Here is a 27943-nt window from a genome sequence, read left to right as displayed (position 1 = left end):
TTCCCTTAGCTGGGGAGTCTAGAGTCAGGGGCCACAGCCTCAGGATAAAGGGTAGGCCATTCAGGACTGAGATGAGAATAAATTTCTTCACAGAAGGTGGTGAAGCTTTGGAATTCTCTACCCCAAAGGGCCGTGGAGGCTCAGTCATTGGGTATATTCAAAACAGAAGTCGATAGATTTCTGACTAGTAAGGGCATCAAGGGATATGGCGATAGGGCCGGTGAATGGAGTTGAGGCAGAAGATCAGCCATGATCTCATTGAATGACGGAGCAGGCTCGAAGGGCCGAATGGCCTACTGTTGCTTCTATTTCTTATGTTCTATCAGCATAACCCTCTATTCCCTTCTCCCTCATATGCTTATCTAGCCTCCCCTTAAATACATCTATACAATTCGCCTCAACCACTCCATGTGGTAGCGCGTTCCACATTCTCACCACTCTCTGGGTAAAGAAGTTTCTTCTGAATTCTATATTTTATTTCTTGGTGACTATCTTATATTGATGGCTTCTAGTTTTGCTCTTTCTCACACGTGGAAACACTCTCTCTGTGTCTACTCTAGCAAAGCCTTTCATAATTTTAAAGATCTGTATTTGGTCATCCTTCAATCTTCTCTTTTCAAGAAAAAGAGACCCAGCCTGTTCATCCTCTCCCGATAGGTATAATCTAACATTTCTCATATTTCTGGTATCATCCATGTAAATCTTTTTTGCACCTCTCCAGTGCCTCTATATCCTTTTTATAATATGGTGACCAGAATTATACACAGAACTCCAAGTGTGGTCTAACCAAGGTTCGATACAGGTTTAGCATAATTTCTCTATTTTTCAATTATATCCCTCTAGAAATAACCCTAGTGCTTGGTTTCCTTTTTTATGGCCTTGTTAACCTGCATCGCTACTTTTAGTGATTTGTGTATTTGTACTGCAAGATCCCTTCACTCTTCTACCCCATTTAGATTCTTATTTTCCAAGTAATATGTGACCTTATTCTTTTTACCAAAATGTAGTACCTCACATTTAACTGTGTTGAAATTCATTTGCCAATTATATGCCCATTCTGCAAGTTTTCCATCAGTATTGATGTTCACTGCTTTCTGTCTTGAAATCAGCTAGCTATCCATTCTGTTACTTGTCCCCTGATTCTGCATGCTCTGACCTTATTCATTGGTCTATTATGTGGCACCTTATCAAAGGCCTTTTAGAAATCTAGATAAATTACATCTACTACATTACTCTTGTCTACTCTCTCTGTTACCTCTTCAAAGAATTCAATGAGGTTGGTCAAGCAAGACTATTCATTATTACACTTTTGGTCTTTGAGATGTTTTTCTATTTTCTTCTTTAGTAGGGATTCCATTAATTTTCCTACCACCGATGTTAAGCTGACTGGTCTATAGTCCCCTGGACATGTTTTATTTCACTTCTTAAATATCGGTATTACGTTAGCTATCTGCCAGTCCTCTGGCACAACACCTTTTTCTAATGAATTATTAAATATGTGTAAAAAATGTACAGATGTAATCCATCTGGACCAGGTCTTTGAGTTTGATTAGTTTATTTAATATTTCTCCTCTTTTTATTTTAAATGTGGTTATATCATTTCTAATCCTATCTTCTGATGTCATGTCCACCTGATCTGTCTCCCTGGTAAATACTGAAAAAAAGTAATTATTTAATATTTTGCCATTTCACTATCGCTGCCAGTGATTTTGTCCTGTGCATCCCTTAGTCGCTCTATTCCCATCCCGACTATCCTTTTTTTTATTTATGTGCCTGTAGACTATTTACTATTTGGTTTTATGTTCCTGGATAATTTAATTTCATAGTTCCTCTTTGCCTTCCTAATTTTTTTTGACTTCTCTCCTAATCTCTTCATATTCTCCCTTGTCATTGCTTGTACTGCTATCCATGTACTTAGTGTATGCCTATTTCCTAACCCTCAATTTTTCCCGTACATCTTTATTCATCCATGAGGTCTTATTAGTGTTTAGCTTGTTCTTGTTTTTTAGCAGAATATATTTTTCTTGGACTCAGTTAAACATCATTTTATATGTTTCCCATTGCTGTTCTACATCAATTTTTGCCAATATTGTCAAATTTGTCCATTTTATTTTCCCAAGTTCTATTGTCAGCCCCTCAAAATCAACTTTTCTCCAATCCATTACCCTGGTCTTCATCATACTTATGTCCTTCGCAATTGTTATCTTAAAGTGTTTTATATTATAGTCACTATTGCCTATAGATTCCCTTACTTTTACCTCTCTTATCTGCTCGGGTGGACATGCAAGGTATGTTGGTGTAAGGATGTGCAGGAGCAGGGTTGGGAAGGCAGAGTGATGGGGATGTGATGAGAGGCACAGCAGGATGAAGCTGAGTGTGGCTTTGTACTCACCTTTCCTGATCTAATGAGATCATTGAAATGTTTGGGGAATGCATCCAGGCCCTCCTCACAACATCCCTGCTATTTACCTCCTCAACTATTTGGAGCAAGGCTCTTTTGGTTTCCTGGGGAGGTCTCTTCCACCAGTTAGAAGGGAAGATGACCTCCCTGCGTGCTCTCACTCCCTCCACAAACATACCTAGAGAGTCATCGGAGAACCTGGGTGCAGCCCTCTGTCTCTGTGCAGTCATCGCTGGAAATGTTTGCAGCAGTTCAATTGTATTGTGTGCTACCTGCACATGCCTAGATGAACCTTCAAATGCAATGTGGCCATGGCTCCTTTAAATATACCAGCAGAAAACATGTCATCGAATCAACAACGTGGTCGCGCCACGCCACGGCGATCGCTCGCACCCGACCTGCCCAGGTAACCAAAGTTCCGGCCTGTGTTTCTATTACTTTATGTGCAGTAAATGTCTAATACATTATTCAAATTAGATGTCAGAAAAGTTGGCAAAATTTCCCTGTGATGACAACAAATACATAAAGATTAAGGCTGCGAATATTGTAAATTTATAGAATTTGAAAGAAATAATATCTGAATTACTGGTGTACTTGGAATTTGTACGGAATGTTCCCGTTCCTACTAGAATGCAAGAATTACATGACTCTACTGAGTCTGATTAATCTAAGTATATATTACATTATTAGTTAGCAAAAATAGTTAGAGATTAGACACAAAGGGAAGAATTTTCACAGGAAAAATGGGTGGGTTGGAGGTCCCCCGCCTCCAACCCACCTGTTTTTTCCTGTGAAAATTCCTCCCCGGAAGCGAATGTTGGAAAAATCTAAAATCTGACACCAGCCCACCCACTTTCACCTTTTACTCAGGTGGGTGTGGGTTGGGGGGTGGGGGTGGGGGGGGCAGCCAACCCGCTGCCAGGAGGCGGGTTGGCTATTTAAATATGATGAGGCCTGAAACCTCTAACTTCACCGAAACAGCATGCGGCCAGGGATCCCGGGGCTTGGGATTCCCGGCAGCTTCACTGAGGAGGCCACAAACTCGGGGAGCAATCCTTGTGGGCCGGGAGGAGCAGGAGTGCTTCCTCCAGGCCCCCCAAGCTCCACCACAAGCAGCTCGCACCCCCCGGAGTCGAGGATCAGATCCCCACCCCTCTGGGGACAGGGATCGGACCCCTCCCGGGGATCACAACTCCTCTCCCCCCCCGGGTCAGGGAATCGGACCCCTCCTCGGGACTGGACAGCCTATGGGTCAGGGATCGTACCCTGCCCCCTTCCCCCCCGGGCTTGGAAACCCCCACCTCACCAGGACCCAGCACTTACCTGTTGCTGCAGTGTCCAGCCTGCGTACCCCGCCTGACTGGAAGCCAGCCTGTTAAGCCAGCCAGTTCCTTAAGGGAAGGAAATCTGCTGTCCTTACCTAGTCTGGCCAATAAGTGACTCCAGACCCACAGCAATGTGGTTGATTCTTAACTGCCCTCTTAAATGGCCTAGCGTTGACCTTGGCACTGTCTACGGACATGGCAACGTCACACCCAGCCCAGTCGACCCTGCAAAGTCCTCCTCACCAACATCTGGGGACTTGTGCCACAATTGGGAGAGCTGTCCCACAGACTAGTCAAGCAACAGCCTGATATAGTCATACTGACAGAATCATACCTTTCAGCCAATGTCCCAAGCTCCTCCATCACCATCCCTGGGTATGTCCTGTCCCACCAGCAGGACAGACCCACCAGGGGTGGTGGCACAGTGGTATACAGCCGGGAAGGAGTGGCCCTGGGAGTCCTCAACATTGACTCCGGACCTCATGAAGTCTCATGGCTTCAGGTCAAGCATAGGCAAGGAAACCTCCTGCTGATTACCACCTACCGCCCTCCCTCAACTGATGAATCAGTACTCCGCCATGTTGAACATCACTTGGAAGAAGCACTGAGAGTAGCAAGAGCACAGAATGTACTCTGGGTGGGAGACTTCAATGTCCATCACCAAGAGTGGCTCGGTAGCACCACTACTGACCAAGCTGGCCGAGTCCTGAAGGATATAGCTGCCAGTTTGGGCCGGCTACAGGTGGTGTGAGAACCAACACGAGGGAAAAACCTACTTGACCTCATCCTCACCAATCTACCTGTCACAGATGCATCTAACCATGACAGTATTGGTAGCAGTGACCACTGCACAGTCATTGTGGAGAGGAAGTCCCGTCTTCACACTGAGGACACCCTCCATCGTGTTGTGTGGCACTGCAACCATGCTAAATGGGATAGATTCAGAACAGATCTAGCAGCTCAAAACTCTGCATCCATGAAGCGCTGTGGGTCATCAGCAGCAGCAGAATTGTATTCCACCACAATCTGTAACCTCATGGCCCGGCATATCCCTCACTCTACTATTACCATCAAGCCAGGGGACCAACCCTGGTTCAATAAGGAATGTAGAAGAACATGCCAGAAGCATCACCAGGCGTACCTAAAAATGAGGTGCCAACCTGGGAAGCTGCAACACAGGACTACATGCATGCTAAAAAGCGGAAGCAGCATGCTATAGACAGAGCTAAGCGATCCCACAATCAACGGATCAGATCAAAGCTCTGCAGTCCTGCCACATCCAGTCGTGAATGGTGGTAGACCATTAAACAACTAACGAGAGGTGGAGGCTCCATAAATATCCCCATCCTCAATGATGATGGAGCCCAGCACATGAGTGCAAAAGACAAGGCTGAAGCGTTTGCAACCATCTTCAGTCAGAAATGCCGAGTGGATGATCCATATTGGCCTCCTCTTGAGGTCAGCACCATCACAGAAGCCAGTCTTCAGCCAATTCAATTCACTCCATGTGATATCAAGAAACGGCTGAGCGCATTGGATACAGCAAAGGCTATGGGCCCCGACAACATCCCGGCTATTGTACTGAAGACATGTGCTCCAGAACTAGCCGCGCCTCTAGCCAAACTGTTACAACACTGGCATCTATCCAACAATGTCGAAAACTGCCCAGGTGTATCCTGTCCACAAAAAGCAGGACAAATCCAATCCGGCCAATTACCGCCCCATCAGTCTACTCTCAATCATCAGCAAAGTGATGGAAGGTGTTTTCAACAGTGCTATCAAGTGGCAATTACTCACCAACAACCTGCTCACTGATGCCCAGTTTGGGTTCCGCCAAGACCACTTGGCTCCCGACTTCATTACAGCCTTGGTCGAACATGGACAAAGGAGCTGAATTCCAGAGGTGAGGTAAGAGTGACAGCCCTTCACATCAAGGCAGCATTTGACTGAGTGTGGCATGAAGGAGCCTTAAATCTGAAGTCAATGGGAATTGGGGGAGAAAACTCTCCACTGGCTGGAGTCATACCTAGCAAAAGGAAGATAGTTGTGGTGATTGAAGGTCAATCATCACAGCCCCAGGACATCGCTGCAGGAGTTCCTCAGGGCAGTGTCCTAGGCCCAACCATCATCAGCTGCTTCATCAATGACCTTCCCTCTAACATAAAGTTAAAAATGGGGATGTTCGCTGATGACTGCACAGTGTTCAGTGCCATTCACAACTCCTCAGATAATGAAGCAGTCCATGCCTGCATGCAACAAGACCTGGATGATGTTCAGGCTTGGGCTGATAAGTGGCAGGTAACATTCACGCCACAGAAGTGCCAGGCAATGAATATCGCCAACAAGCAAGAGTCTAGCCACTGCCTTTTGATGTTCAACAGCATTACCATTGCCCAATCCCCCACCATCAACATCCTGGGGGCCACCATTGACCAGAAACTTAACTGGACCAGCCACATAAATACTGTGGCAACAAGAGCAGGTCAGAGGCTAGGTATTCTGTGCAGTGTGTCTCACCTTCTGACTCCCCAAAGCCTTTCCACCATCTACAAGGCACAAGTAAGGAGTGTGATAGAATACTTTCCACTTGCCTGGATGAGTGCAGCTCCAACAACACTCAAGAAGCTCGACACCATCCAGGACAAAGCAGCCCCCTTGATTGGCAGCCCATCCAGCACCTTAAACATTCACTCCCTCTATCACCAGCGTACCGTGGCTGCAGTGTGTACCATCTACAAGATGCACTGCAGCAACTCGCCAAGGCTTCTTCGGCAGCACCTCCCAAACTCGCGACCTCTTCCACCTAGAAGAACAAGGGCAGCAGGTGCATGGGAACACCACCACCTTCAAATTCCCCTCCAAGTCATACACCATCCTGACCTGGAAATGTATCGCCATTCCTTCATCGTCACTGGGTGAAAATCCTGGAACTCCCTCCCTAACAGCACTGTGGGAGTACCTTCACCACACGGACTGCAGTGGTTCAAGGTGGCGGCTCACCACCACCTTCTCAAAGGCAATTAGGGATGGGCAATAAATGCTGGCCTTGCCAGCGATGCCTACATCCCATAAACAAATAAAAAGAAATGTGGTGCACAAAGGGGTTTAATTCATTTGAACCGCATTCTGATGAGGCGGTCACGGACTGCCCCTGCAGAAGGCTGTTTGAGTGGCTGCAATTAAGCGAGGAGCAGTGTATTAGGAGGCTACGCTTCACCCATTCTCCTGTTCATCCTCCTCTTCATCCTCCTTGTCATCCTCCTCATCTTCCTCTCCCTCCTCCTGAGGTGGTCCCGCACTACCTGGTGGCAAGGGCTGGGCCCTCATGATGACCAAGTTGTGGAGCATGCAGCAGACCACCACAAAATGGGACACCTGCTCAGCCGTGTACTAGAGGGCTCCTCCCGAGTGGTCAATGCAGCGGAGCTGTTGCTTGAGCACCCCGATGGTCTGCTCGATGATGTTCCTGGTGGCAGCATGGCTGTCATTATACAAGTGCTGGGCAGGAGTGTTGGGGTTGTGGAGGGGAGTCATGAGCCAGCTGGAGAGCAGATAGCCCTTGTCACCAACCAGCCAGCTGCAAGTTTGACATGGTAGCTGGAAAAGTGCTGGCATAGGATGAAGGCATTGTGGCTCCTGCCAGGATAGCAGGCATTGACATTGAGTATTAGCTGTCTGTGGTCGCACACCAACTACACATTAAGTGAGCGGTAGCCTTTGTGGTTACGGAATAACTCAGGATTGTTATGCGGTGCCCACAAATCCATGTGGGTGCAGTCAATGGCGCCTTGCATCATGGAAATCTCGCTATCCTGGCAAAGCCACATGCACGCTCATCCTGCTTCTCTCTGGTGATGGAGAAGGAAATGTAATCCCTTCTCCTACTGTGGAGAGCCTCTGTGACCTCCCGGATGCAGCGATGGATGGTGAACTGCGGGATGTTCGATATGTCTTCTGTTGCAGACTGGAAGGATCTGATGGCGAAGAAATTGAGGGCGATGGTGATCTTGGCTGTCACTGGGAGAGCAGTGGTCGCCCTGATCTGAGGCTGGAGGTCTGATTTCAGGAGGTGGCAGAGTTTTGTGACCACCTGCTTGGTGAAGCGTAGCCTCCTAATACACTGTTCCTCGCTTAATTGGAGATAGAAGTGCTCTCGGAATACCCTCAGAGACTAAGGCCTCCTGTTGAGAACCCCGATGGCGCTCCTCCGGCCTCTGGACACATCTTCCAGTCTTAGTTAACAGGTAGTTAACAGGCAGTTTTTTGCCATTCCCTATTTTTAGCCTTGAAGTGTGGGCTTCCCGACGGCTCCGGACCACGCCAAGTTAGCGAGGTGGACCGCTGGTCTGCAGGGGTTGGAGGGGTCGACATGTCCATTTTGCAGGTGAGGGATGGGTGCATGTGTGCAGGGGTAAGTGTGTGAGGTAAGTGTAAAGTGTTTGAATAAGTTTTACTTATCTTTACTTTCTCCTGCAGGCTTCCTTCAGGTCTTGGGAGTCCCTCATCTCACCGGCACAGAAAGCAGAATGGCCGCTGAAATGTCAAAAGCTGCAGCCTCTGCTTTCTGGTCTGGAGAGATCTCTAACTGAGTCTGAGTAGAAGGACTCAAGTTAGACAGATTGTCAGTGTTTGACAGCTTCACAGAGCTGTCAAATGCTGATTTTTCATCTGTCAAAAGCTCTTGACAGATGAAATGTCAATCGCTGACGTCACCAGTAACCAGGTGTCCCTTAATTGGCCTGCTGAGCCCGCTGGGTGGGCTTAACAAGGTCAATCAAGGGAAAATAGCGTGGGTTGGCCACAAGTCAATGGAGGCGGGACTACAACCCAAAAAGTGGGAGTCCCGCCTCCAAAAGCTCCCCATTGGCAAAATCCAGCCTAAATAATATTGAAATTACAGAGTGAGACTGTTGGGCTATGTGAAACTGACTAGAAAGCTCTGAAATTCCACTAATCTACAGCTGCGTTCATTACTGATGATCCCTTTATATAACATCTGATGTAAGAAAACTACTAGGCACTTGGTCTAAGCTTTAAACAAAGCTTTAATCAACTGTTTTACAACATGGAGGTCTAGTTGTGTCCTTCACTAGTTCCTGTTAAGAATGTCCTGTGCAAGCTGGGCCTGTGCCCGAGTATTTATACTCTCCCTGGACAGCGCCACCCGCAGGACACTCTGTTGATTCATTCTTCCCGCCTGAAGGATTGGTAGTCCGGCGATTTCCTTCTATCGGATTAATCACACTACGAATAGCCGCAGTCGTTTGGCTCTCCATTTATGGCTGGAAGGCACGTCTCCTCGGACCGAGTCTTGGTCCCTGGGTCACTTGGTTCATACCGGCGGGCTGGCAGAGCCCGTGTCGCCTTGATCGACCTGAGGGGGACTGGGGAGATCGTGACTCCAGGTGCAGGTCCCCACAGGCGCCGAGCTGGCTTCATCCTGCTCAGTAGTTGGCGATTGACCGGCGTCCTGGCTTCGGGTGGTTATCCCGCGGGGAGCGTCATCCTGCTCAGTAGTCGGTGATTGACTGGCGTCATGGCTTTGGGTGGTCATCCCCCTGGGAGCATTCTGTTCCCCGGGCTGATCCGGAGGAGTAACTGGCAGATCCCTTGATATCCCGGTAGGGCGTCATCCTCGGTGTAGCGCAGAGTATCAGCGTCGTTAATACGGATCCCTCTATCGATTGGGTCTATGGGACCGGTTGGGCAGGGAGCCAGATCCCAAAGTGAAACTGTGGACTCCCAGCCATCAGGGTACCGCACGTACGCGTATGTAGGATTGACATCCGTTAGTTCCACTTTGTCGACGAGGGGTCACTCTTGGAGGATCGGACAAATCTTCGGAGCAGCACAGGGCCAGGAGCTGCCAACCATGATGGTAGGGACGTCCCTTGAGTAGAGTGACGCTGGAACCCAAAGAATCGTTCGTGAGGAGTAACATTGGTGGATGTAGAAAGGAGAGACCTGATGGAATGCAACGCATCAGGGAGCATAGCTTCCCACTGCTGGTCTGACAGGTTGTGCGACCTCAGTGCAAGACGAACAGCATTCCAAATGATAGCGTTGTATCTCTCAACCTGTCCTTTTCCAATAGGATGATATGGTGTTGTTTTACTTGTGGTAATTCCCCATTGGGAAAGTTAACTTTTGAGTTCGCTTGACATGAAGGAGGGACCCCGATCAGAGCGGATGAAATTGGCCATACCACAAAGGGAAAAGACCTGATCGAGGCATTTTATCACTGTGGAAGTAAGCATATTGGGACAGGAGAAAGCAAAGGGAAAGCGTGAATATTCGTCCACCATAGTAAGCAAGTAGGTGCTTCACGTTGAAGAAGGCAGTGGCCCTTTAAAGTCAATGCTGAGTCGCTGCATAGGCTGTGTAGCATGTATGAGCGAGCCATCCGACGGACGGAAGAATTGCGGTTTAAATTCCGCGCAAATTCTACAAGTGGAGCATGTTCTTTTCACATCTTCCGTAGAAAATGGGAGATTTTTAGATCGCACAATGTGTAACATATGGGTAACGCCAGGATGGCATAAGTCACTATGAAGATCTGCAAGAGTCGAAGTTGACATGGAAGAGCAGAATGCACGTGTGAGGGTAACCGGGGCCACATTATCTTTGCCAGGTCGATAATGTATGGTGTAGCCAAAGGCGGCCAATTCCATTCTCCAGAGCTGTATCTTGTTATTCTTGACCTTAGTGCGTTTCCGGTTATCCAGCATAAAGGCCACGGAGCGCTGATCGGTTATAAGCGTGAAATGGCGACGAGCGAGAAAATGACTCCATTTACGTACTGCTTCGATGATAGCCGTAGCTTCCTTCTCGACAGGAGGATAATGGAGCTCGCTACCCTGCAAAGTTCTGGACAGAAATGCAACGGGTCGACCACCTTGATTCAAGATAGCCAAGATCGCCACCTCTGATGCATCGCACTCGACCACGAAAGGGAGATTTTCATCAATGGAATGAAGCGTAGCTTTTTCCAGTTGTTGCTTGAGGAGGTTTTTTTTATTTTTTATTATTCATTGATGGGATGTGGGCGTCGCTGGCTAGGCCTGCATTTAGTGCCCATCCCTAATTGCCCTTGAGAAGATGGTGGTGAGCCGCCTTCTTGAACCGCTGCAGTCCATATGGTGTAGGTACACCCACAATGCTGTTAGGAAGGGAGTTCCAGGATTTTGGCCCAGCGACAGTGAAGAAACGGCGATACAGGTCCAAGTCAGGATGGTGTGTGGCTTGGAGGGGAACTTGTAGGCAGTGATGTTCCCATGCGTCTGCTGCCCTTGTCCTTCTAATTGGTAGAGGTCGCGGGTTTGGAAGGTGCTGTTGAAGGAGCTTTGGCGAGTTGCTGCAGTGCATCTTGTAGATGGTACACACTGCAGCCACAGTGCGCCGGTGGCGGAGGGAGTGAATGTTGAAGGTGGTGGATGGAGTGCCAATCAAGCGGGCTGCTTTATCCTGGATGGTGTCGAGCTTCTTGAGTGTTGTTGGAGCTGCACTCATCCAGGCAAGTGGAGAGTATTCCATCACACTCCTGACTTGTGCCTTGTAGATGGTGGAAAGGCTTTGGGGAGTCAGGAGGTGAGACACTCGCCGCAGAATTCCCAGCCTCTGGCCTGCTCTTGTAGCCACAGTATTTATATGGCTGGTCCAGTTCAGTTTCTGATCAATGGTTGAAAGCTGAAATAGCCATTGCCTCCAACGGAAATGACTTCGCGTGAAGCAAGGGCTGGATCTTGTCGGAAAAGTGGGGTATCCACTTCGCATAATAGACGAACATGCCGAGGGCCCGACGAAGAGAGCCGAGATTCATAGGAGGAGGGAGCTCCTGAAGCGGACGAAGTCGTTCCGGATCTGATTTGATGACACCGTTGCCCACCCAGTAGCCAAGAATGTTGACTGATGGTACTGATTTCACGAATTTGGACTCATTTAAGGTTAAGTTACGACGACGGAGAACGTCAAGAAATTTCTGGAGGTTGGCATCATGCTCCTTCTGGTCATGACCAGCAATGGTGATATTATCCTGATATGGAAAAGTGTCCGTTAAATTTTCCTGTTTGACTAGGTTGTCCATTGCCCGTTGAAAGGCAGCCACCCCATTGGTGACCCCAAACGGAAGGCGACAAAACTGGTAAAGCCGACCGTTGACCTCAAAGGCCGTATACTGCTTGTCAGAGTCCTTTAACGGTACTTGATGATATGCGCTCTTTAAGTCAAAAGTTGAAAATACCCTGTAGTTGGCAAGGTTATTGACCATGTCATCGATGCATGGTAGTGGGTAGGCATCCAGGTCGGTATACTGGTTAATAGTTTGCAAGTAATCGATGCAAAGACGTTTCTTGTGTGGCTTCAGAGGATTTTTAACAACAATGGCTTGAGTCCGCCAGGAAGATGAACATGGCTCAATGATACCGTCCGCTAGAAGGCGAGAGGTTTCTGCCTTGATAAAGGATAGATCATCTGGACTGAAATGTCGTGATTTAGTGACTATACGCTTACATCAGGGGGGGGAAAGATTGGCAAACAAAGAGGACTTGTCGAGCGAAGCCGCCGAAAGCACACTAAACGGTCCTTTGGAAATAGTAAGCTCCGCCTCCAAACTCGAAAGTGAGTCTTTTGTGTTGCTTCTGGAAATCCTGTCCCAGGAGCACATCACTGCATAGGTTTTTGAGCACCCCAAGCCAGGTGGAAAAATAAGTGTGGCCATTGAGAATAAGGTCGACAAGACAAAAGCCGGAAGAGTTGGTGGTCAGTGTCATCAGAGCTATTGCAGTTTCCCTGTCTGAGGGGTAAATACGCAGTTTTAACTTACTGACAGCCTGCTCACTGATGAAGCTGTCAGAGCCACATGAGTCAATTAGTGCACTCAAAATGTGTCCATTTACCAAAACCTTCATGGCTGCATGGGTCAGGCTTTGGGGAAAAACAGCTGTGATGGGAGGAGGGGCAGTTTTATACTTGACAGCTGTAACATTAGCAGTGGCTCTTGGGGAAGGAGCAGTTTTATAGATGACAGCTGTAACATTAGTAGTGGCTCTTGGGGAAGGAGCGGTTTTATAGATAGCAGCTGTAACCCTAGGAGAGGCTCTTGACTGACATACTTTAGAAAAGTGACCTTTCTTACTGCAATGATTGCAGGTTGCATTATGAGCAGGACAACATTTCCTATAGTGAAATGCATCTCCACAGAAGAAACACTTCTTTTTAGATTGCCAAGATGCCGCTAGGGTAGGGTCATCATCAGCTAGGATAGAGTCATCATCAGTGAGGGCTTCCGCCTGAGGCTTATCGGAGGAGTCACTAAAAGTGATAGCAGCTGTCCGTGCATGTGGTAAAAGATAGGCATCTGCATTTTTTTGCTAACTCCAGAGAATATGCCTGGTCATAGTCAGCTTGTAACTCGAGGGTTTTATTCTCCAACAGACGCTGGTGAATGAAGGGAGACGCAATTCCATTAATAAAAGAATCACAAATTAATTCCTCCTGGTACTGCTCAGCTGAGACAGCTTTGAGATTACAGTCTTTGCTGAGCCTGCGAAGCTTTTGAAGGAATTTGTCAAGTGATATCCCAGGTTGTTGTCGAGTTGTGGCCAGTAAGTGCCGAGCAAAAATTTTGTTTGGGGCCTTAACATATAGTTGCTGCAGTATTTGGATAGCAGAGTCATAGTCTACACAGTCTTCGATATAATCAAACACATGAGGAGATACATAATTGGTAAGCATTTGTAACTCATCAAGAACATTCTCACCACAAGCCCCGAGGAAGTTGCTGAAGTTATGATACCAGTGTTTCCATACCTTAGCAGTTGTAGGTGAATTCGGATCCAGGTCAAGACGGGCGGGTCTGAGTAGTTTCTCCATGATGGATTGATTACAACGTCTGGTTCCCTTCTACACATTAGAGTCATAGCCGTCTGTTCCCAAAATCACTTAGAGCATGGAGCAAGTTTCAGTTGATTAAATTGACGTAAGAAAACTACTAGGCACTTGGTCTAAGCGTTAAACAAACCTTTAATCATCTGTTTTACAACATGGAGGTCTAGTTGCGTCCTTCACTAGTTCCTGTTAAGAATGTCCTGCACAAGCTGGGCTCGTGCCCGAGCATTTATACTCTCCCTGGACAGCGCCACCCGCAGGCCGCTCAGTTGATTCATGTCAACATCCCTGGAGCTGGCATCCTGGTGCTTCACGCCAGCTCTCCCTGTCGCTGTTTACTCCAGGTGCTAAGGTAGGTGACGACAATCAATTTAGCAGATCGGGCAGTCAGTGAATGTTGCGTACTCACTGACGTCACGATCCACCTGGTGCTGAGGCTCCCAGCAATAACCATTAGTGGTGGCACTGTGGGGGGGGAGGATTTGGCGTGCGCCGTTGGATTCACCTCGCCCCCGTGATAATGCTGTAGCGCCCCGTTAGGAGGCGCTAAGGTACTGAATTTTTCCCCCTATGAATGTTGAGCATTTTCCCTGCCCACATGCAGAACACTGCACTTATCTAAGTTATACATCATTTGCCACTCATGAGCCCAATCTCCCAACACATTATGATCCATCTGAAGCAGACGAGCATCGTCTACAGTCCTAACACTCGCACAGAACTTGGTATCATCTGCAAATTTGCAGATCGTGTGAAACACCTACATCCAGATCATTAATACAAATAGTGAAGAGCAACTGTCCCAACACTGATCCCTGCAGGACACCACTGGTGACCAGTCTCCAAACAGATACAAATCCATCTATAAATATTTATTCTTGCCCATGTCCTGCCAGCCAGTTCTCAATCTATCCTGAGGATGCATAAGTATTTAGAAATGCAGATAGACATTTATGGTATTGAGATGACCATTTGAGATTGAGACAATTGATGATGATAATTCTCAGCATACTCATTCTGAAACAAGTGCAAATGTTGACCCACAGACAGTTCCATGATTTCTTTCCTGTGAAATTTCTCTGTGCCTTTAAAAAATAATTCTATGCAATCAGATTTCATAGAATCATAGAATCTGGCCCATCGTGCCGGTGCCAGCTCTTTGAAACAGCTATCAAATTAATCCCAGCCCCCTGCTCTTTCCCCATAGCCCTACAAATGTCACCTTTTCAAGTATATACCCAATTCTCTTTTGAAAGTTATTATTGAATCTCTTTCCACCACCCTTCCAGGAAGTGCATTCCAGATTGTAACAAGGCGCTGCATTAAAAAAATTCTTCTCATTTCCCCCCTGGATTTTTTGCCAATTATCTTAAGGCTGTGTCCTCTGGTTACTAACCCTCCTGCCAGTGGAAACAGTTTCTCCCTATCTACTCTATTAAACCCTTCATAATTTTGAACAGCTCTATGAAATCCCCCCTTAACCTTCTCTGCTTTATGGAGGGAGTTTAATTTGCTCTTTATTTTAGAGTCAGCACATGTACTAATTGTGTATTACTGGGCAGTGATTATGTGATTTGGCATTAATTTAGTGGGTGCCCATACTCCTAAACTCTGGAGAGTAAATATTTCTAATATATGTTAATCCACAGACTCAGCATTAACATTGTTTTCTTGTTAAGTGTTTATTAAGCAACAATTTACGTGGAATTTGCAAATTTACTCAGTATTTTCTTCATTACCACATTAAATATCCCTTATTTAAAGAAAGCATGAAAGCACTGGAAGAGCCGATAGAGTTCCAATGATTAAGATGAAGTTTTTGATTAGCTCTGCAACATAGGTATTGTACTGTCGACCATTGCTAAATACATTTGAAGTGGGAAGAGCAGCAAGCACCAGGAGACCAAGACCCAGGAGCTTTGAGGCTACAGGAGATGGACTTACAGGACTCACTACTTTCTAATGCAGCATGAGTAGTCCTGATATGACACGTACTTGAGGAACAGAGTGTAAGGAGGGTGCAACTTAATAGTGATGTGATCTCAGATTGTAACAGCTGCTGGATCCAACCCAGCAGTCAGGAAGCTGTCTCAGTGGAAGGGAACGTGACAAGTGCACTCATCCTCAATGTTGCTGGGTGCTTCCAAGCACCAACAGGAGACATCACTCAGATAAGCCAGTATTCAGTTCAATGCTGCATAATTGAGGTAACGGATCCTGCCAGGCATCAAGTTCAGCATGGCATGTACCACCAGCTGGATGTACAAACTCAGTCTTGCCAGTTCCAAGACATTCCCCCATTACAAGACGACACTGATTGCTCTCACATTGGCCTGAGACAGTGCTCCTCCTTTTATCAAAAGAAAAGGTTACTACTCCCTCAAAACTCAAATGGTAGATGACCACCAGTAGAAAGTTCTGCAAGTTAATGTTCATTTTCCAGGTAGTACTCACAATGCACACAATTTTGGGAAAATCAAGGGATCCCCAACTCTTTAAAGGGGAAGACAGAAGGCAAAATTGGTTTCTGAGACATATAAATTACCCGTACTCTATAGCACCTTTGCTGACTCCCCTCCCCAGATCAGTTATGAAAAGGCCACCCATGATATATATTAGTAAGGTAGAAATATAACAAAGCAAACATTTTGCCTTTTAACACAATTTCCAATCTTTAAACTATACACGTAGTGCCTTGAAGTAAAAGGCAGAATAACTGTAGTTTGTTACATGCTGCACAATATTGCCCAAGAGACATACGCATGCTTGCAAAAGAATAGATTCAGAAAGACAAGCCCCAGGAAGAGGATGGGGGGAACATGCGTTACACCAATCAGTGTCCAAGGTAGAACAGATCAGACAGGCACTGACTAATACTTTTTTAAATTGAGACATGCATACTGCCCTTCCTACAAACAGAAGGAAATAATTCAGGAGTTTGTACATATCTTTTAACTAAAATTACCCAGTTTTGTTTTTGACTCGGTGTTTCTTTTTTCTCCGGTGGCTACGTGTAAAATATTTTGTTTTCACATTAAAAAGTACTGACTGCAAGCTTATCAATGTTGAATATTTGCTTTTATTAAAGTAACAGAGCGTATGTCAATACATTATAAACTGATTTAACATGATCCTTTAGTGTTTTGCAAATGCGTGCATCATTTCTTTTCTCGTGTACTACTTCTAAGTGATATCCTATTGGACAGAGTAGAAATGGACAATTCCTGAGAGAACTTCAGAGCACTTGCACACATCTGCTGGCCACCTACTTCTGTGTATTACTGACTCAGATGATCTTGCCTGTGTACCAGGAATAATACATTGTATTCGGGCTGTGTAGGTTTGAATGCTTTGCAGTACTTTTCCTCTAACTTGCCCAGAGTCAGGTGCTGGCAAAGGAGTGACTTGAGAGGCACTCACCCATTCCTGTGATTTTTTTATGCATACAACTACTAGGGGTCAAGTCTTGACTGTAGCTGACGTAAGAAAACTACTAGGCACTTGGTCTAAGTATTAAACAAGGCTTTAATCAACTGTTTTTCAACATGGAGATCTAGTTGTGTCCTTCACTAGTTCCTGTTAAAGAATGTCCTGAGCAAGCTGGGCCCATGCCCAAGTATTTATACTCTCCCTGGACAGCGCCACCAGCAGGCCACCCAGTACCATTTCATAAGTCATTTCCACATGAATGACAAGATTCATGTCAGTAGCCATTAATCTTTGTGCCAAAATCACACCAGAACCAAACTGAACTACATTTTGGATAATTACCTTCAATACCATGACATCTTCATCAAGAACATATTTGAGAGATGCTCCAACTGTGCTCACAGTCTGCCTGCCTGAGGTCTCCCCTGTATATTTCACTGATGTTACTCATTTGTAGCCCACAGAGTAGGTGACCCTTGCTGCACAATACTGCCCAACTGGGTAAAAGAATCCAGGACTCTATTCAGGCCAGCTTGCGTCGTCCCATACAATGAAGCAAGTGAACTCAGCACTCTATCCAGACCAGCTTGCATTGTCCCATACAATGAAGCAAGTGAACTCAGGATTCTATCCAGACCAGCTTGCATTGTCCCATACAATGAAGTAAGTGAACTCAGGACTCTATCCAGACCAGCTTGCATTGTCCCATACAATGAAGCAAGTGAATTCCTCATCAGTTCATGCTCGTGAAGCATCCACCATTTCTTCAGTAGCTCTATGAATCATGAAGCGACCTAGAAGGGCCTGTGGCCTTGCTATATCTCACCAGAACAACAGCCAGTCCTTCTCCATCTTTCACCTCTGCTTGTTCTTCACCCATTATCAGTAACTCATTTTTATTCCCCTCTCAAACTCACTGATACCCTCTGAAGTTTGTGTGTCTGGGATGGTGCTTGCTTCAAGTGATGTGAATGACACAGAAAATAGACTGTGTGCAATGGTCCCACTGAAGCAGCTTCCTCCTCCTGGTTCCTAGGGAAAAAAATGGCAAAGGAGTTGTACACGGGCATTGTTGTGCAGAATATTGTTGCAGTGACGCTATCTATTTTGTTTCACTTGGAACACAAAGAATGCTTTGAGCCTGATAAAAGTGAAAATCATTGCTACAGCAAACATGTGCAACTATCATTGCACAAACTGGGAGAATTGTCATCTCTACAAACCTTTGCATCCCTCAGGCTCTGTACAGCTTCCCAGCCTTTGGCATCCATAGTAGCTTTCTTGTAAAAGGAAAGGGTTTTCATTTGTTGCATGCCGTACCAGTCCTGGCATTGTAGCGCCTATTGAAGCCATCTTCTTCTGCAAAGAAAAGAACAGCACGCATTGCTTGAGATGCAACTTTGCAGAGAGACGCAAACATTCACAACTGCGTATATATTACCAGGTCTGGTAAAATGAAATGTGAAATACCATGCTAGCAGAAGAGGGAAAAGAATATAGTGCTTTTGTTTAGTCAGTTCTATCTGTGTATATGGATAGTTAGTGAACAATTTTCTCAGTGGCTAATAAGCACGTGAAATGGTTCAGGCAAAAATAGCTGACATCTGCAACCCTTTTAGAAAGGAATTTCTACTGATGTTGGACAATTGACACCCAGCCATATATAGAAATGTGAAGTAATTGACGGTCATAACCATACACAGCAAAGTGACATCATTTGACAGCAATCTTCACTGCTTACCTTAGCACTTTCCTTCAATTTGGACACCTTCTTTCATACATCACTCCAGATGTGGCAAGTTGAACAAATCATGCTGACCTTTTGTATGATTGTTTCCCACACCTGGACCTCGGTTTAGTAGTGGGTCATCCTTCTGATGTGCAGAGGGCTTTTCCATTCTCTCCTGCTGTTAACAACAATCTGAAGGACCTTATAAGTAAAGTGAGCTTTTCTATGCCTTACCCCCTCCAACTTGATCACTCCACAGCTGGGATTGATGAACTGAGCATGATTTATAACATGTACATACTTTTTAAGGGAGTTAATGGGTGATGCAGCATCATTATTACAGTTTTTTTAATGATTAGTTGCTCAGTTGTACTTGCTTTCTAAGACAGTGGAGCTCGCAGAATGTGCACTGAGTATACCTGTGCAATCCTGTGTGCGCACAACAAAAGTCTTTGGGGGGAAAATTGGCTCACGCCCCCTTTGGGACGATAACTTCACCGGGGCGCTAAAAGTAGTGCCCCAAAATTGTTAGTGCCCCCGTGCCCGAAATTCAATGGTAGCACCCCAAGCAGGAGGCGGTGCGCTACTGGAAACGTTCCCCCTCCCTCTTGGGGCACTCCCATTGAATATTGCGGCGCTATGTGCAGCAGCGCCATGCATGTCAGCACATAGCACCATGGTACTGCAGGCCTCCCGCCCCTGATTAAAGGGGAAGGGCCTAGCGCAGCATGCACCGGGGCCCTGCTAGCCCACCCGGGAGCAGGGTGCCGGCAAAAGAGCCTGGCACTCATGAGGAGTGCCAGGCTGACGGATCATGGCCCACATCCCGCAAGGAGGCCAGAGGGGGAAACTACTGGCAGGCGGCCCAAAAAAAATGGCCGCTCAGTACATGCCCTTTAATTATCGCCGCCCCGGCCACAAAACCACCCCCCTGACCCTATCGGACATAGCGTCTGGCGGTAAGTCGGGGGCACGAGCCAAGTTTGCAGCCAGGGCGCGAGCGGGGCACTGAGCATGGTGATGACGTCATCACCGGAGGCACAGCGCTGTGGGGCACTACCGGCTACTGCCACTGCTAACCTCCCGCTGAATTTCGCGGGAGTCATTAGCGGTGGGCGCGCCTGGGCGCTAGTTGCTCTGTGCCTCATTAGCGCCCTAATGGGAGGCGCAAAGCAAATCAAATCAATTTTTCCCCCATAGAATCATAGAATAGTTACAGCACAGAAGGAGGCCATTCAGCCGTTGAGCCTGTGCCGGCTCTCTGCAAGAGCACTTCAGATAGTCCCCACTCCCTACCCTTTCCCCATAGCCCTGCAAATTCTTTTCCTTGCCTAGACCCTCATGATTTTGAACTCCTCTGTCAAATCTCCTCTCAACCTTCTTTGCTCTAAGGAGAGCAACCCCAACTTCTCCAGTCTATCCACGCAACTGAAGTCCCTCATCCCTCTCTAAGGCCTTCACATCCTTCCTAAAGTGTGGTGCCCAGAATTGGATACAATACTCCAGTTGAGGTTAGACCAGTGTTTTATAAAATGGGAGAAACAAAATTAACAAATGAAATCCGTAGATGATCCAACACTGGGCACTATGAATACTGCTCCTGGTTCAACTACTAGAAGCAGCGTGGTAGTTCTGCCAGCTTGGCTCCATTTGGTTGAGCAGCTTGTCCTACATAGTTGCTGTGCCCAATGGCACAGTACCTGTGTGCAAAGGTCAGCTGGGGCTGGAGTTTGAATCAATCTTTCACTACAGGTGAAACACTGCACCTAGTATTCTCAGTTTGTCAGCTCTGATGTGTAGCTGTCAAAGCTTTCTTTTGTGTTACGTAAATATTTAAAACTGATAATGTAATTTACCTGAAGAAACATTACTGTATTATGAAAACCTAATTGCATGTCATATTCACAGTATCAGCTTCCCAAATAACCTCCTCCCCATCAATTTGATGAATGTTATTTTTTAAACCAAACTCCGTGTTTTTCTTTTTCTTGCCTCTCTTTGTCATGATATGTGATCCATCTATCCAACCAACTGAGAACTGATGCAATATGTTAACAGATGAGCATATTTCATACTTATTCTTCACCATCTTGCTGTGAAAATGTGATTTCCAAATCTCATTTACACAAAGAGTTGCACTTTATTCAGTTCTAATTCTAAATTTGGAGTTCATTTTGGTGATCAACAAAGTTTCATTTAATTAACTGCCTATTGGAGCAGTTTAATTTACAATACTTTGTAACAAAAAATCTATTTTTCTTGACATATCTATTAACCTGTATATATTATACAATCTCAATCGTTTTATTATAAGATGTACAATTCATTATTTACAAACCAGATCCATCTTTTGAATACTGCAACAAAAAGTCAACACTGTGAACATTTATACACATATATAATTCAATATAAATTTAACTACCATATTCCTAAGAGCACAGGAGAATTTATTCCTTTTGCTGTACAAAGCCTCACCTTGTTCTTAGTCACGAGTAATTTTGGACTGCTGTCTCCTCTTATAAATATATGTAGTCTCACGGATTTCTAATAAAGCATATTCTTTTAAAAAATGCAGTAAATTATTTTCTAGCCACTAGAACTAATTCAGAAAGCATTTCAGCACCATCCTGCAATGATCTAGTGAATGTATTTCCATTGCATAGTTCCATTTACTCTATAGTATAAGGCAAATTAATCTGATAGAAAGTTAGTTCAAATTTTCCTATCTGGCATTTTGCTATAGACCTCCTACAGCTTTTTCATGCAATGTAATTACAGCTTGTGCCATAAATTCACAGTTTTACATCAACTTATATTTGGCACTATGTAATTTATCCAACTCTTTTTTTTCTCTCCCATCCTTCATTCCAAGATGTCTATTAATTTCATTCAGCAGAAAACTAAAGACGTATAATGGAAATAAAATGAGTTGCAGCACTGACTAGCTTATGAGGAAATCTGACTACAATCAAAAGAAAGGCAATAGCTGTTTTATGTTGGGTTTATTTGTCCACAAAATTACCCAAAAGTCACATTGTAGTATACAATATTGCACAACCACCTTCTTGAAAATGTCACTTCAGCTTTTTAGACAGAGGCAGATTTTTTTCTCCAGTGAAAAATATATGTATACTAAAAAAATTAAAAGGGAGTACTTATTACAAAGAAATTGGGCAAATGCATCACTGCTTACCTAGAAATGATCAGCTGCATTGCATTGGATTCCCTCCTCCCACTAACAGCCCACGAAGGGAAGATGGAACAGGGTATAGCAACAACAGTGACTGGGAAAAAGGTCACAGTAGCAACCTCAACCCAAACTACATGCAAGAATGAGTTTAGCAAGGAAAAAAAGTACCTCTAGTGGTAAAAATGAAGTTATACATCAACACAATTTAAAACACTTCCAACACATCCTATGAAAATGTATTCATAGATACATAGATACATAGAAGATAGGAGCAGGAGTAGGCCATTCGGCCCTTCGAGCCTGCCATGCCATTCAATGAGATCATGGCTGATCATCCAAATTCAGTACCCGGTCCCTGCCTTCTCCCCATATCCCTTGATCCCTTTAGCCTTAAGAAATATATCCAACTCTTTCTTGAATATACTTAATGAACTGGCCTCCACCGCCCTCTGTGGCAGAGAATTCCACAGGTTCACCACTCACTGGGTGAAGAAATTCCTCCTCATTTCAGTCCTAAATGGCTTACCCCTTATCCTTAGACTATGACCCCTGCTTCTGGACTCCCCGGCCATCAGAAACATCCTTCCTGCATCTAGTCTGTCCAGGCCTGACAGAATTTTATAGGTTTCGATGAGATCCCCTCTCAATCTTCTAAACTCCAGTGAGTATAAGCCCAATCGACACAATCTCTCCTCATACGTCATTCCTGCCATCCCAGGTATCAACCTGGTGAATCTTCGCTGCACTCCTTCCATGGCAAGAACGTCCTTCCTCAGGTAAGGCGACCAAAACTGCACACAATACTCAAGGTGTGGTCTCACCAAGGCCCTGTACAACTGCAGCAAGACACCCTTGTTCTTGTGCTCGAACCCTCTTGCTACGAAGGCCAACATACCATTTGCCTTCTTAACCGCCTGCTGCACCTGCATGCTTACCTTCAGCAATTGGTGCACAAGAACACCCAGGTCTCTTTGCACTTCCCCTTCTCCCAATCTATTACCATTCAAATAATAATCTGCCTTCCTGTTTTTGCCACCAAAGTGGATAACCTCACATTTATCCACATTATAGTGCATTTGCCATGTTTCTGCCCAATCACCCAACCTGTCCAAATCGTGCTGGAGTTTCATGACATCCTCCTCGCAGCATACCCTCCCCCCCCCCCCCAGCTTTGTGTCGTCTGCAAATTTGGAGATATTACATCCAATTCCCTCGTCCAGATCATTAATATATATTGTGAACAGCTGGGGTCCTAGGACCGATCCTTGCGGTACCCCACTAGTCATATTTAAACTTTTATTTTTATTATTCATGTGCAAAATAGCTGATTTTAAACTGCCAGTCCCTTTTAAAAGCAAGCCATCAACCACTAAAGTAAGGTTGCAGGTTTGTTAATGTCTTCTGGAAAATTGCTCTCACAACCATGCAACCGACTGCACTCAGCCATTAAGCTCCAAACAAGGTCACATGTGGAGTTTATACTTGAAAGCATCGGCACAGAAACCCTAAATAAGCAGCATTAGTCCAAGGCAAAATCTCTGTAGCAGGGCTCCAACAAAATGTTCATCTAAAATCAAAAGAGGAAATGCTGGAAACACTCAGCAGGTCGATGACCTGAAACATTAACTCTGTTTCTCTCTCCACAGGTGCTGCCTGGCCTGCTGAATGTTTGCAGCATTTTCTGTTTTTATTTAAGATTTCCAGCATCATAGTATTTTGCTTTTGTTAAAATCTTCACCTCGTTCTGTTGCCTTGTGTTATGCATGTAAGAAGTTAAGTTATTTAACATTTTTTAATTAGTCAGTTGTGGCATTGATAAAGATGTGATGCAAAATCACAGAAGGACTGGATTAAGTTTAATAAGCACTTACACAATGTAGTATAATTATAACTTAATGGTTATTAGGCATTATATGGAAGATCCTGAACTTCATATGGTTCAATACTGATAAATTTAAAATTTATTGGCTCCCAAACAGTTCAAAATTGTCATACCATAACCCATTTAACCAGCAATTTCATCTAAATAGAAAGCATTCACAAAAACATTTTACACAAAAATGGTTAGACTTTTAAAAAATAATGTTTTCTTTCATCTACAACTCTCAGTAGATTGAATAAATTCACTGGGTGCTAAAACCTGGACAGTTGAGTAACATTTTTGCTTGCATTGGGAATTTTATTCAAGAGAATTTCATTGGTATAGAGTTTTATGCCTGGATCATGTACATAGTTATCTTGGGTAGGCTGCAATCTACAGTGCTGTATAGTGGCAATTGAGAGTATTTTCCAATACTTAACAAATATAGGAATCTGGAGGATACTAAGTTATAGTGCAGTTTATGTTGTACATATACGTAATATACGGGGACTATTAAATGAATGATTCATGCAAGTGAATTAAGAAATATTTTCAATCTGTCAGTATAGTCCCCATGCTTGTAGACTTAGTATTTAATCAAAGTATGGAGACAGTTATTCCTGATGAAAGTCAAGTGAAAGGTATCATTATTGTCTTACATTTTAGAAATATGGCTATACCTTTTTATAATGCATGAAAAAATTGAATTTGAAATTAAAGTGTGTTTGTGGTTATGGCTTAGGGCGATGAACAAATTTTACCTTATAATGGTGTACTGTCTAATGTATTACTAGTCAGGTGATAAATAATGTTGCATTTGTCGACTGATCAACAGTGCCACAGAAGTGTGGATCATGTCATAACTGGTAGACAACAATTACATCACACAGTACAATTATAACTTAATGGTCTGTGATGTGAAAAATCAGTTTCACACACAACCTGAGTAATGGCCATTGGATAACTAGAATACAGAACTGAGCAGCTGTGCCTTATTAATGTTCTTTCACTTGTGAAATTAGCTCATGCCACAAAGCAATTCTGAACTGTGCTCTTTCAAACTTATGAAAGGACAAAGGTAATGTATTGGGCTGCCAGTAATATATCTCCCATTTCACTTCAGAATTTTCTATTAGGATTAATCCGTCTCACTTACTCTTCATTCACAGCTGTCTTTGTCATTCAAACCCAAATTACACTTTATTCACATTTTCAGCTTCTGGTGTGTAAATTTAAAATACATTCTTACATTAGTGTGTAACATATATTCAGGCTCTTGGTACCTACAATACAGACATTTTGCAGAAAAACACCCAAAGATCAGGTGTAGAGTGGAAAAATTATAGCTTATCACTCCTAGCAAATGAATTAAAATAGATTTCAACATGAATGTTCTGTAAGCTAGGAGAAACTTTTAGATTGATTTATACATTTTAGTCTCCAGTCACATAGCATTCTGTTACTTGACTTAGCCTTCTATTTGGAGTAGGAGCAAATACAAAATACATGGTGTCAAAGATAGCTTTCACTTCTTCTATTGAAATTATAAAGCTTCAAAACCCACTCTGAGAAATCACTATTTTGTGGAGGATTTACTTTGATGCAATTGCTTTACTTAATGCCTAAAATTCAACAAAAATTACTTATCTTTAAAGCAATGCAATAAACTTCACCATGGTGTGATTTAATACAGTTGAAAATTAGAGTCACCTGTCAGCATTAATGATCTTAGAAACGAATGTTCTGGTCTAAATGTATGAACAAAGACCAGCCCTCCTATTCACAATACCTTCAACCTCTGTCCTCCCCAACTGTTTGAACCAACAGCTTCCAGCTGTTCCACAGACTGTCCATTGGGCACACATTTTAAACAATAATATTCTCTCAGTAACTAAAAAAGACATCGATCATTCCTGCTCTCAAATACACGTCGAATAACAAGCAGAATGTTTCCAAATAGTAGCTGCAAACACAAGCAATGCGCTGATTTGTTTTCGCACATGTATCTGACTCACGAAGTGCAACGCATAATCTAACACAGAGCATAATCACAAAATTACTGGTTGACTGTAAACGAATTGAAGTATCCAGCAGTAATAAGCAATGAAGCAGTGTTGCTGATTAATTATAGGGGAGTTGCTATCACAATAATCTATTCGCAGCCCAAAGAGGCACCACAATTAATGTAGACACCATGCATAGGTCCGTTTAAAACTCAGTCTGATCAGTACAGTATTCCCAAAAGCTTCAGTTATAACATAATTTAATGCCTGCATTAAGTTGGCAGCGTGTCTGTATTTAACACAGTGAGCTCAACGTGCTTAAGTGCCTTGCATAATATTTTTAAGTACAGTTCTTAGTGAAACGATTAGCATATCTTCTGGACGACATGATGTGCACAGAAATAACATTTTACTTAAGGAAGTCGTGGTGTATTTACAATGTACATTTCATTCCGGCTACTAACTGCCATACCCAATATTTATGACGGCTATTACTGCAATGATACTGATATTTACTATTAACCTCGCAAAACTGTGCCAGCTGAACACCGATCGGATGCAAGACCTGCATTGGCAAGAACCGTGCTGTAAAATGCACTATCTGCAAATTTCAAAGAATGGTCCCGAGTGTTACATGTGAACACTTCCGGTCTCACGAAAGGTATGACAACATTCTTTAGATGCTGCAGAACTGTATCCTTACAAAGCATTACAGGAACCAGCAGGGCTACACCTATCACAAACCTCATTTGCAGCCTAATTCCAAATGGTTATTTTTATACACTGGCTTTATACTAAAATTATGTTTATCCAGCACTACCAACAAACCATTAGCATCTGAGTATTTCTATATTTGCAAAGATACAGATGTTTTCTGCACTTTCAGACCTGAACAGAGCAAGTGTCGGGGGCATTTGCAGTGCAGTGTCTGAATGGCAATTACTGTGGGGACAGCTTACTTTAGCAGATTTCTGTTTGTTTTATTGCTTTTCTTTCCCGACAGCTAATCGCTACAGCGATTTGGCAGAGTGCGAGTTACCTCCAGAGCTGTCCTAGCTGAAGGATGTGGATGATCGACTGCATGAGCCAGACGCAGAAGGAACACGAGGATGTCTTATTGCCTTTGCTGGTGTTACTGGTCCTGGTGGCTGAAGGCTGTCGCTGTGGAGATCGGGCATCGGTCTCGCCGCCTCCCCCAGCGGCGCTCAAAACCTTGCCATCCACCGGGTTGGTGCTGTTGGCACCGGCTCCGTTGTTCGCGCTGAAGTCGTGGATGAACCACCTGAAACTGAAGACCTGCACGGCCAGGGAGCCCAGCACCACGAAGAAGAGCGTCAAGCCGAACCACCAGTAACGGGAATGCAGGTAATAGTCCACCGCCAGCCACACGTCCGTGCCAACGTCGGAGAAATAGACGGTGACGGCGGCCACGATCCACAGCCCGTCCCACAGTGTGTACCTCTGATCGCGGGCGAGGCGGAGGCAGCGAGCCCGGCACAGCCCGGTGCAGCAGCGGGACGACAGCGCCGCTGAGCCGGGCTCGGCGCTCCCCCGCTCCCGTCCCTGCTCCTCCTCCTCCTCCTGCTGCCCGTGCTCTGGATGCTGCCCCGAGTGCTCGGAATTCTGCAAAGGAGTAAAAGCCACGTCGCTCTTCTTCTTCATCTTTAACAGCCCGTCCGACTTGGCAGCCATCAGGCTGGCTGGTCCCTTCCTCCTCCTCCTCCACTGCCTCTCTCTCTCTCCTCTTCCCTCTCTCTCTCTCACACCTCTCTCTCTCGGTGCTGTCAGTGAATAGGGCGACCTCCACTTCCGGTATATGAGACTGCTTATACACCACCAAATTTCCGCTATCTCTCACTGATGGAGAGACCTGCCCATCTCAAAGAAGAAAGGCAACTCGAATTGCTCACGCTGAACGGGCGCTCGCACAAACTTCAGTTCTGAAGCAGGGTTCACCAGCAGAGACGTTAACTTCTTCTGTCCTCTCCACTGACTGACCTGCTGAGTGTTTGCAGCATTTTGGTTTTGTTTCAGAGTGATTCCAAATTACACAGGAAAACCCAATGAAGATAACTCCCAGAACATTCTTACTTTAGAGCCCTCACTGTAGGTCTGATTGT

At 44.9% G+C, this 27943-nt stretch overlaps 1 protein-coding gene across 1 annotated transcript in view; it reads right to left on the bottom strand.

Moving 5' to 3' along the window:
• Positions 1–27580, bottom strand: part of LOC147114890 (XK-related protein 4-like) — a 397677-nt gene extending 370097 nt beyond the window's left edge. Inside the window, exon 1 of the mRNA XM_085993958.1 lies at positions 26863–27580. Within this exon, the coding sequence (XP_085850084.1) occupies positions 26863–27515 (653 nt within the window). The 5' untranslated portion in view covers positions 27516–27580. The remainder of the gene's footprint in view (positions 1–26862) is intronic.
• Positions 27581–27943: the final 363 nt, after the last annotated feature.

The sequence above is a fragment of the Somniosus microcephalus genome, chromosome 7 (assembly GCF_052327205.1).
Source record: "Somniosus microcephalus isolate GS21.2 chromosome 7, FLI_Smic_1.0, whole genome shotgun sequence".
NCBI lineage: Eukaryota > Metazoa > Chordata > Chondrichthyes > Squaliformes > Somniosidae > Somniosus > Somniosus microcephalus.
Note: the sequence above shows the minus strand (reverse complement) of the source record. Positions and strands in the feature narration are given on the sequence as shown.